The 12,738-nt window shown below is 33.2% G+C and overlaps 1 protein-coding gene across 1 annotated transcript in view; it reads right to left on the bottom strand.

The window, feature by feature from the left end:
• Nucleotides 1-12,738, bottom strand: part of GBE1 (1,4-alpha-glucan branching enzyme 1) — a gene marked incomplete at its 5' end in the record, with an annotated part of 158,412 nt that overhangs the window by 17,259 nt on the left and 128,415 nt on the right. The window contains 1 exon segment of the mRNA XM_019631645.1: nucleotides 580-711. Within this exon segment, the coding sequence (XP_019487190.1) occupies nucleotides 580-711 (132 nt within the window).

Here is a 12,738-nt window from a genome sequence, read left to right as displayed (position 1 = left end):
TCTGTTAACAATACAAATTAAAAAATAGTTATATAATTTAATGCTTTCCTTGGTAATAATATGAAGAAACCAGAGAATTTTATAACTAGAATAATTCAGTTTTCAATTGACTACATGAAAGAAAAAAAAAAAGACGTATTTTTATGAATCCTTTTAAGGTGATTTCAATTAAACTTCATTAAGCAGTCACTAATGTAGAAATCTGCTAAATATAAAATATCATAAAGCAAGAACAGAAGGGAAGTAAATCATGTCATTAAAAATAGAAATGTTCATGATAGAAAAATTAAAAAATGGCTCCCTTTTACTTTTTAAAATAACTTTAATCCTATTAGTATCTAAACTTCCCCAATTGTCCCCCAAATACCCCTTCCCATAAGTTTTCCAAAACCCAGTTCAGTCCAGCACCACACGCTACATGTGGTTCTGCAATGGTTCTCCTTCCCTATCCACCCCACCTCCACACTTATGAATGTTGCTTTACCTGTTATTCCTCAAAGAAATAAGAGGAGAAACATCACTTTAAAAATAAGGGATTCAATTTAAGTGTAATGAGAATATCTCTAAAAAATTACTTACCAAAAGAGAATAGGAACGCCCATTATGTTCAAAAGGCTCAGAAAAGAAATCGGTACTGTGGTCCAGCCTCTGGTGTCCTCCAAACTCAGCTGCGTCGGAGTCCAGCACAATTTTGAACGTACAGAAATTGAGGAATCACAACGGCTCAGGACGTGAACCAGACATTATAAAGCATGTTCTGAGATGGCAGTTTAAAAGTGAGTATTCTGCACACTGTGAAGTCATAACTTCTGCTAAATACTCCTCCTCCTACTATTTCAGATTCTCATGTTTGAAAGGGGTTCACAGGCTATCTAGCCCGTACCCCCATGGGAGCGTTATTATTCTCCTGTCACAGCTCATCAACAGGCCATCCAGCCTGGGACTGAATACACCTATTAATGAAGGATCTACTCTTCTCTCAAGGCGATTCGTTCCATTTGTTAGAAATTCTCCTCCATAGTGAACAGCCATTTGACTCCTAGGGACTATTTCTACCCAGAAAATCCAGAAAGAATAAGTTCAAATATTTAATAACCTTTCAAATATTTAATAATGGCTATGTTATCGCCATGTGTCCTCTACATAGATTACTAAATACACATTAAATACAATCTTAGAACTTTTGATCATTCCTCACTTCATATGGCTTATTACTCCTTCCCCATCTCTGAATTCATCTAATTTTCTAGATCCTAGTTATTAAAGTCAGGAACATGGGAGTCAACAAGTGTCCATGTGTGGTCCAAGGAGCACAGAACCCAACGGACTTAATCCTCCCACTGGTTACATGCAGTAGGTTACCAACACACAAGATCATGTAAACTACTACCCATCATTCCGCAGGTGCATTCATGCTGCAATCATGCGATTTAATACAATTCAACATCTGATTCCTCACCGTGAGTTATTAGACATACTAGCATTACCATAGTTACAACAAAATAAAAGCTATAGTTATTATGCTCCAATTTATTATGCTCAAAATTCTAGACATGACATTTTGAAACAAAACTCTGTAAGAAAAAATACATTGATACTTAGAAATCTTAAATTTCTTCTAGCCTAAGGAGGGATACAAATGGGTTTGTTTTGTGTTTTCTTTTTCTGTTATATAAATCTTGAATCTCAGTAATGTTTGTATATTTTCATTATAACAAAAATTAAAAAGACATGAAGGTGACAGACAATGACCATCATGTTCACGTCGGGCAATCTTGTCTGGGTAGCAGATGCAGATGGACTCGCAACAGGAACTTTTGCTGGGAGTGGTGGCTCCATTTCAATCAGTCCAGGTCAGCCTGCTCTGATTCACTTTCAGACTGATAATCAACATATTAGTGTGTTTAAAGGAGAAAGAAACAGAGAGACTGAGACTCAAAAGATGACTAACGGGCACAGGCACATTCTAAAGTCACTCAATAGAGCTAGAAATGATTTGAACATACTAGTTTATACAATGGTGAAGTATGTGTAGTGAAAATAATGAATTGGAAACAGAGTGAATAAATGAAGTATTATAGAATGACAGGAACTATTACTACAAAAGTTTAGCTTTTTTTTCTTCATCTTAGTTCATTAAACTTGTACAAATCTTCCAAAAGCAAAAACAAAACCAAGAGTACAGTTTAGAGAATAATGTCCTAGGATACTTTTTAAAACTTTTGAAAGAGTGTCAATTAGTAAACTCCTGGTTAACAACATAGATTAAAGCAATCGTATCATCAAAAGCAGTGGATGCCAACCTGTGGGATGACCATCACTGGTAATCGTGCTATTATAAGGGCCTCACTGGATGAGTAATTATTATAAGGGACTAGGAATCTATGTGAGCATTAGGCATTGCCTGAAGACCGAATTCTGTTATTATACACATTCAATACTGTATTTCAAATAATATGCATGCTTTCTGATTAATAAAATACAGATTCATTTAAAAAGTCAGAATTTATAGTAAGTTTTTGCCTATATATTATCTCAATCAAGGATACTGAAAGAACAATTGTTATATAATGATCCAATTCTTTTTGACATTGAAAGGGATCATCATACTTAAAATGGTTAGAATCTATTCACTTAATACATATAATTTGTAGCTATAAAGGAAAAGCTTGCAAAACCCATAATGAAAGTTTCAAAACATCAGTGTAGACCTATTTCTTTGATCTATAATTTAAAGAAAAAAATTCTGCTGTAGCCACTTTTGGAATTACCCAGCCCTGTATCTATATTACCCAGAAAACACAATAAGTTCCTTTAGAAAACTCAAACCTTAAACTCCAGAATGTCCAACGATTTGAAACACTAATTAAAAATAATGATTGTGAAATGGCTTTATCATTGTAAATTACTACCACCTATTATTCAAGTATCAGGAATACCCCATCTTTTAGGAACACTGCTTAAAACAAAACTGTTTTTAAGAGGTTATTTGAACAACCGGATATTTTTCCATTCTCCCACTCAGGCATTCCTTCACTGCCTCTTTCTAATGTGTGTATGAGTGTGTGTGTGTGTATGTGTGTGTGTGTGTGTGTATACATGCACATGTGCACACACTCATACAAACATACATGACATGGAACCAACATAGCACCAAAATCCCTTCAAACCCCCAACTTCCACTAAAAGAAATATCTATTTGAAAATATATCTCAGAGCCAATTTACACTTATTTTAAGCTACCTTCTTTATACGGTTTTCAATACCAGAGTAGATAAAATAAATTTAACAGGACCCCTCAACATGCCCTTTTTTATTCATAGCTACCTCCCTACACTGAGCAGAGTGCCTTCTCATAATAGATTCTGAATACATCTTTGAAAGCAGTGTTTTGATTTACCAAGAAAGGTCAAACTATATACCTTTTATATATATATATATATATATATATATATATATATATATATATATATATATATGAAGAAAGTAGAATACACTATCTTAACTCCCCTGTTCACTTACTGAATAATACAATGTGCAAGGCACTGTATAAGATTAAAAAATGACTAAGACACAGCCTTAGTTTATATGCAATTTAGAGCCTGTAAGGAGATCCTAGACATGCACGACAATGTCTATATATAAAGTGGAAAGCAATATTCAATGAGAGGTGGAGCCAAGAAGGCAAGGTAGGATTGACAGTCTGTGTATAAAAAATTTTGAAGGCTGTGCTGGGTTTTAAGATTTATTTTGGTAATTAAGTATGAGAATGTTGAAGATTTGCGGGAAAGGTTATGATAATTAAGAAAATGAACCTGGAGGTTGGTGACAGAATAGGAATAGACACGGGAAATCTTAGGTCAGAGACTAGTCAGGAGTCTAACAATGGTCTCTGGGTAGTAATATTGCTAAACTTAGATAGAATGGAGAGACATAGCTACATCAGGGAGAATTTGGATGTACAACTGATGGTATCAGAAGGTAAGAAAACAGATGTTCAATTTGGGGAAACAGAAGTGGAAGGGGAGAATAGCTGTGACCAAAGACACACAATCAGTTTAGTGGCAAAGTCAAAGGTACATCTAATTACCCTTCTCTCTACAAGTGGGCACCCATTTTATGCTGCGAATCAGGCAAAGTGTTTTCATATGCAGTTTCTTGTTTAATTATAAATTTGAGATTCTACAAATAAAGATGCCAGAATAAACATAAGAAAAGCAGATAAAGTGATATTTGTCTAAATGATTAATCTAATGCAATTTAAAAGACTGGTGTTAAAGGACTGAATTTTTAACATTCCTTATGGAATCTGAATATCTGTGAAATTTATTGCATTTTCTCTAGATCCACTTTTTTCATTTGGTCATTTTATTGCTGAATACAAAATAGTGAATCAAAAAATTTACCTTGTTCAATTTTGGAAAACACAGTAGGAAAAGGATAATTGAATGACATAATTATTTTATGGAGACTTTTTAAAAAGGAGATCAAATAGGTTCCTATCCATTTGAGTGTCATTTTAAAATATGATTTCTTCTTTTAAATTCAAGAGCTTCCTAAGTATTTGATATATCTATCAACATGTTGAAGCAGGTAAGATGTTATAAGCATTATTTTATAATCTATGTCCTTAAATTTGAACCAAGGAGGAGCCACGTTCTGAAGACCTGTGTTAATAAGATTAAAGAACAGTGAAGACATGAAGACTCTTAAATTCAATGGCTCTTCAAATACTTCAAAAGCTGCTGTGTTTGCTCAGCCACTTGATGAAGTGTCTGTTCAAAGTATAAGGATTTTGATGTAAGAGGTACTATCATTTATATCATTCTGCACTAAACTCACTTCACTCCCGCTGATGAAACTAAGGGAATGTATTGTAAGGTACAATCCCTGAGGTTTCAAACTGTGTGGCAATAAAAGGGGTTCTCCAGTGACTAGATGACCACAAGGTTGGCAAAGCTAGTAAGTTACCATGTATCTTTAGATCTAAGACATTAATAAAGAGAAAAAAATAAATCACAACCAAGGCAATCATTGTAAGACACATCTTCACTGAAGACATGTTAAAATGTGAAAAAAAGTACATCTTAAGAATTCATGAATACAAAATTTGTGAATACAAAATATTGGACTAAAATATTTACCTTGCTCAATTTTGGAAAATATAGTAGGAAAAGGATGATAAAATGATATAATTTTTTAATGGAGATTTTTTTAAAGAAAGATCAACTAGGTCCCTATCCATTTGGATGTCATTTAAAACTATTTAAATACTTAGAAACAAACAAAAAGCCAATATCATAGATACAGAGAACAGATTGGTGGTTGCCAGAGGTGGGCAGTGGGAGAAATAGGTGAAGGAGGTCAAAAGGTTAATATATATATTCATTCATACATATATACATATAATTCATATATATGTGTATATATATATATGAATCTAGTATGTTAGTTTCAGATCTGAGTCTTTTACCAACCCACCCATATTATTAGGATTGCAATAACTTCTGGGAGCTGAGTGACTACAGGAGAAAGAATCTATATCAAAGGCAGAAAACATTAGATGTGAAATTCTAAGGAACAGTGAACCAACATCCTGTGGAGTAAATACAAGTACTGAAAAGCAAGGAGAATTTTATGTTTTTTAATAGTCTCAAAATAACTAACCAGCACAGGACATGCCATAATGTTCTAATGTAACTCTTCCCTTTCTATGCTTCATGAATTGAATTTTATTTATTGCCAGCTATAAGCCACAAAATCCTAGGTTATGGCCTTATAGCATACATTTCAAATAGGTATCTTTTTATATTATAAATATAGCTAAATTATGCCTAGTTCATTGTTCTGAACCACAGAAAGGACCATCAATTACAAATTTTAGTTGCTTTCTCTCAACAACAACTGTAGGAGTACCAAAGAGTTTTGATGTGTTGCTGTATATTTTATAAATGTGTATGTGTCTTATTGTGAGGTAGGTGTAGGGGTGTGTGTGTGTGTGTGTGTGTGTGTGTGTGTGTGTGTGTGTGTGTGTGTGTCAGNAACTTAAAAATTCATCACTGGAAATTAGTTCTGATATTTTAATTTTTTCAAAACTTTTTAATGGTAATATGGTATGCGTTATGTTAGTTTCAATGGTAAATATCCATTTACCTTTGTTCTCTCCTTGACTTTAGTTTAAAAACTACCTCAATACTATAATAAATAAAATAAATGAAAATAAAATCCAAAGAGTAATGTGAAAATAGATAATTTACTTTTGAATGCAGTGTAAGTATATTTTAAAATAAAGTGAATGCCCAATGCAACTTGTCTTTAGGGAGGTAATGTATTTTTTTTGTTTTGTTTTTGTTTACTCTTATTAGTTCTCAGTAAAATTTCGGTGTCCATGGGAAAGGCTACATCTTCATTCATGAACTGCATGTCCATTCAAGTTTGTGAAGACTGTCTTCATTAAAAGTTTCCATGACAACCACACATTTTATTTAAGTGTAAAACAGAAGTATATTTCTAGTATAATCTAGGATGTGCTCATTTCATCAACAATAGGTTTCCGATTTTAAACCAAACCATATCTCTAATTCCTTGACAATAAATTTTTAGAAGCTATAGAATACACAATACCAATAAAACAAATTCAAGTAATAAGGGGATCAAATATGATTATCTGCTGCATTCATTAATGGATTGCTACCTTTTGAAACGCATATTCATTCAAATTATTAGTTTATTGTTAGGCATGCTTAATGACACACATCAGTAAACAGCAAATCAACTGGTAATACAAAATATTGAGTGCTATGTATTTCTCTATGCAAACAGGAAAACTATTCTAAATACATCACAGAATACCTTGACTAACCTAGTTAGAACTCATCTTTGTCCTGCAAGATTATATAACTTAACCTAAAAAATATCACTTTTTCTCAATAACTCCAGAAAGAATAAAAAAATGCCCACATTTCTAAGCCTAACCTTCCTCAAAAAGTTGTCCTTTGTCTGTGTCATTAAAGATTACCCAAAGAACTTGTAAATTCATCTATTTGATTAAGCAGTAACAATTATTTAGAACTGCAAAAGAAAAAATAACAGATTTTTGTTCACCTTTTAACCAAATACTGTCATCGAAATGAGTTTCAACCACGCACATTCAACGTTTCTTTTACAAACATAGTGTGCTTTTGAACTCAAAATAATTTTGACAGGCTATAAAGAAACACCTTTTCCCAAACTTACTCTAATACAGCCTTCAGTGGAGTCCAATGCAATATATGTAAATGGAAAAGATAATTGGAAACTTCAAAGTCCCTGAAAAATGACAATTATAAACAGTAAGTAAGCGTCATCTGAGCCATTTCATGCAAGCAGAGATAGGAGAAAACATCCTAAAACCGTAAAACTACGCTGGGTGCATCCGTGGGCTTTGGGGTCCAATTACATTCTAATCCCAGTTCTGCCAATTATCAACTCTGTGTCTCTGAGCAACTTGCTGAATTTCCTAGAGGATCAGTTTCTTGTTGGTAAAACGGAAGTACTATATGAGAGGGTTGGGGGGACTAACTGAAGCAATTTACATCAAGTGCTTAACACAGTGAAAAAATTCTCTGATTATTAGCTGCTGTTTATATTATTATTATATTATTATTATTATTATTATTTTATAGGACCCAGAGCATTTAAACTGCTGTTTTCAGTGATGAAAAAGGTAAAAGTGGGTCTATGTTTTCCCTAGCTTACATTTACACCCAACTTGGCCTCTTCTTCATTAATGACCTTTATTTCCATTCCCTTCTGCCATGTCTTTCTTTCTAGAATCTAAACGCTTTTCCTGTTATATAAAAGATTTTAACTTTAAAGTTTAATGGGACTATAGATCAAACTCTTTGGGGACTAGACACTTTTTGAAATTTAAAGCTTTTTTTTTTCCTAAAGGAAAATGCTGTTCAAACTTCTGAAAAAGATTGAGAGGCCAGCCTACTCTGAATACACTGAAAATTAAACACCTCCCCATACCCTCTTGTACTTGGTCTGCTTTTTCACCATAGCATTTTCAACTTTTAACATACTATATACTCAATTATTGTAGCTTAACACACTATAAATTTAATTATTATAGTTTTGTTTTTTAATATTAAAATACAGTCTCTATGAGAGATTTCCGTCTTTCCCCACCCTCTCCTCCCCTCTACCTAGGACCTAGGTTAGTACCTAGTATATTTGTTAAATGTATCTTCTTTTCATTATTTTCCTATTGTAATATCTTCCTTGCGTTTTGATCTATGTATGTTTTTGCTAAGCTTAAAAAATTATTTAATACTACTTTGGCCATAAAAAAAGCCTGATTTTCTTCCCTCAACTCATGAGGTTAAAATTTCAGATATGTACAATATAACTTCTAAAGCAATCCCATTTCATTATCTACAAAGTTCTATTTGGACATTTTGAAAGGTTTTTTTTCTTTCATTTTGGAGAAGTCACAAGAGTGAAACAAATGCATGTTAGTTTGAAGCAATTAATTCTCAGGTGAATAACTCTGATTGATATGAGTCCTCGAGATAGAAATTTTATATAATTCTGAATTGAAGTGCATAATGATCACGTTTACTAAAGTCAGCATATACTCAAAGACTTGCATTATCAACTTGACTGGTTAGCTTTCTCTACACAGATGATTGAACTTAAGCATAGAATATCAAAATGACCTGTCAAAATCATATACTGGTGGTGCCAAAAACATGTATATACGTTTTAAGAAAGGAAAAAACTGTATTAAAATTGTAATACTCAATATATACCGATAACAAAAGATGAATACAAGTCACATTTGACTTCTGAAATTATAAGAGGTGCTCAAAGTGGTTACCATCAGCGTCCAGACACTTCTGATTACGGCGAACTATTGTTTGAGCAACGTTGACCAAAGTGTCCACTTGTATACATTTTTTTGGCAACCCGGTATATGCGTCTGTGTGTGTGTGTGTGTGTGTGTGTGTGTATGCATTATATATAATATATAAGCTATACATAATTTGGCAGAACCAGGATATGCACCTAGGTATATAATATTTTCTACCACTCTAACAGCAACTGTCAGATAAAGATTGCAAAGCATATGTACATTAAAATACTTAATTTTGAACACTGATTATTTTGGCCTTGGTAGTAGAAATATCCTTTTCCTTTATTTAAAATCATATTTATTAGGAATATCCGAAAGTTAATGTGTATTACTCTTTTTCTTTTAAGACCAAATAGAAAATCATAACACTATAGGGCTAACTCAGTGCTTCAGAAAGCTAAATGAGGTGGGACTGAGCTAGCTAGCACCCAGTAAAAAAGCTTGCAGATGTGTGTGTGTGTGTGTGTGTGTGTGTGTGTGTGTGTGTGTGTGTGTGTATAGCATAATCTTTTCCAGTCATTCCTGAGTACTTCTGGGCACACATGCCATAACTATCATATCTATACCTAGACTGATGATTGTGAGGGAAAAAATATGCACCCCCCCCAAAACTGAGTGAGAAAGCTTTAAATACACAGACATACACACACAATTGTTAATATATCTATTTTTCAGGGGTATAATAAATCTAGTAGCTTGCAATCATCTTTAAAACAATCATATTGGTTTAAACTAATTAGGTGGACATAGAAAATGATAATACAAGGAAAGAGTAAAGCTGTTAAGTTTTTTTCTGCAAAGTACTTGTTTTTACAATTCAAAACGAAATCAACAAATGTTTTGGTTATGTTTGTCAAACATGGAGTTGATTTACATAATTCAAATGAGCAGAAATTCTGGCACATTTTAAATCAAATTCTATGTAGATTTAATTGTTCGTTTTCATAGTTATTTCACAAATGTGAGCTTTATTTACACTATCCAATTATTAAAATCCCAAAGTGATGAGACTATCATGGTCATAAGAGAGTTCACCTAATCTAGTAAGTTCTATGTATCCCTTAGGTAAATCATCTGCCAGCCACCAGACAAACTATCACCAGGAATAAATTTTGTACACTCCAAATAATTAAGGCAAGAAAAGGAAATATATACAATTAAATGCTTCTAATGTAAAAGTACAGGGAAGTTCATTTCCCCAAATATGACCAAGGCTGTGTCTATTGTGTGTTGCTGGAACAAATCGAAACTCCCATGCTGTAAACCTATATGCCAGCAACATGAAACAACTGTGCATACCATAACTTCTACTACTTAGGGAAGAACATGAATAACAGCTTATCGTGAAACTTGATATAAGCAGAATTCTTATCTTTCATCTCTTTGTAAAGTGTTCTTTCCTCTATTCTAAGGGATGTTTAGTCCAAAACCCCTTTTGTCCTCCAATAACCTTCAGCACCTATCATGACACTTTATCAATCATCACTTGAAGCTGAAATACGCTTAGGTTTATAATGCTGGTTTAATTAAAAAAAAAAAAGGGTAGTCACCTTTTTCATTAAACAGTTATTTTACCCTTTTAAAATGAGTATGTTTGTTTTAAAAATATTCTATTTAAAATGGTTTGTGATTTTGAGTATCAGAAACTAGTATACTATAAGATTGCATAAAAATGACATTTAGCCAGAGACACCATTAACTTTTACAAAGAAAAGCAGAGAAAAAAAAATTATAACTAACTAGTGACACACGCTTTACCTGTTTTAATGTCATTTCTACAGGGAAACAAAACGATGAATTATCTGGTGCCCAAATGAAAAACTATGCAGAACTCAGAGGAACTAGATTTAAATCACATTTGTGCACTTAATAGAAATAGGATCTTCTGAAAGTTATAAATCTTTCTGATGCTCATATTTGGGTTGAAGAATACTTGCCTGACCTGTGTCACTAAGGTAATGTGAAGGTAAAATAAGTCAATGTAAATAAGAATATTCATATACTGTGAAGTGTCCTGGAAATTTAACTTTTGGTAATAATTTGGAAAACATCTCCTAAAATATATCTCCTAATCCACCCAAATGTATTTAATTTAAATGGACTGAACCAGGTCATGCTAGTTCTTCTACCTCTCAGAAACCTATGATTCCACGTTGCCCAGTATTTCCTAATGGTCATTAAACATCACAAAATTATACCTGATGATTAAGGCACAGATCAAGGTATGAGGGGTGAAGAGGGACCATCTTCATAGAGCTGACAGTTGAGGCTATGAGCATGTGTGCATTCTTCAAGGGAAGAGAGCAAGGAAAGAGAATAAATGATTGGATTTGGGTCTGAGGGGGAAAGATAACACAAAGAATGGGTAAAGAGAAAAAGGAAATCAAGGTCGTGCTGCAGCGTATGGAGGAGAAAAGGGAGTAAGGAAAAAGGTGGGCTGATGGTACAAGAGTGAGGAAACGATTTAGCAGGGAGGGGAAGACTTTTCATTCCAAGGCTGTAAAAAACAGAAACCATTTTGTGGTGGTGAACTGGGGAACAGGAACTCTTTTCATTAAAAGACTTATTGTTTGCCAATAAAAGTTAATACAATTGTACAACTGTACTTCATGAAGTTATGCATTAATTAAATATTTTTCCTGATAATGTCTAAAGAAAGAATTTCCTTATTCAACAATTGATACCCCATAACTATCAAAAAGAATCACAATTGATTTCATAAATAAGTTTCACAAATATAATAGGGATTATTCCTTTTTCCATCATTAGGCCAACAGATACTACAGTAACAGAATCAGAGATGGTTCTTGCACATTGTTATACTGAAGCCACTGTTTTCAAGAACATACTACTTTTCCAAGAACACTCCACTTTTTGCACTTTTCTTTGGAGAAACAGAAACTCTTCTTTCGGTTATGGCACCCCCATGTTCTTAGAAGCCCCTCAATTATTATACTGAACAACCTATTACACCATGGCTTAATTAAAAAAAAAATCTTCTGGGAGTATTTAAATACCATTTTCCAAATAAACAAAACACTGACCACTGAGTTTGACCCTGTGGGATTCTAAGTAAGAACAGCTTTAATAGAAAATGATGGAAGTGAAAATATCTCACTTATAGAATATCTAAATAGCTTGCTGGTAGGCTGGAGATATACATTGGGGGAGGGCAAATTTCTAGTGAGATCCAGAAGGGAAAAGTAATTTAACATTCAGGATTAGAAATTTATGTTAGACACAGAATACCCTTGCTAAAAAAACACTGGCATCAGATATAAAGGTGAGGAATATAATTTATTTTTTGAAATAGAAGAGAACCATCTGTTTTAGACTGATTAAATAAATGACTATTTTAAAAGAAAGGTTAGATAAGACATTTTTCAGGCCAATGTTTTCACTGTAGATTTCCTTCTTCCATATTTGCAGTGCTGTTCCCGAGGAAAGGAAAAGATTCACTAAAAGAGATAATGAGTGTAAAATGCTTGCACAGTGCAAGGCATATTAAGTTTGTACTAGATGGTAGATCTTATTAGGAAAGTCTGTTCAGCAAGTATTCTAACTGACAAAAGAGTCTAGTGTATAAATTTCAAATTCTACAAAATTATGATGTATTTTATTCATAATATTTATCAGTTTTTCCTTCCTATCACTTATTAAATATCTGCTCTAAGGGAAAAAAATAGATTACAGTGATCTCTGTGATTTATTTAATTTTAAACAACTTCAGGATTTCTTTCATCCTTCGATAGTTGTATCCTCCATCTCTCCTTCCATCATTCATCTGTCCATACATCTGCCTACCCATCCATCATCTACCCATCCACCTATCCATCCAT

This window comes from Hipposideros armiger, unplaced genomic scaffold, assembly GCF_001890085.2.
Source record: "Hipposideros armiger isolate ML-2016 unplaced genomic scaffold, ASM189008v1 scaffold_1029, whole genome shotgun sequence".
In the NCBI taxonomy this organism is placed as follows: Eukaryota; Metazoa; Chordata; class Mammalia; order Chiroptera; family Hipposideridae; genus Hipposideros; species Hipposideros armiger.
Note: the sequence above shows the minus strand (reverse complement) of the source record. Positions and strands in the feature narration are given on the sequence as shown.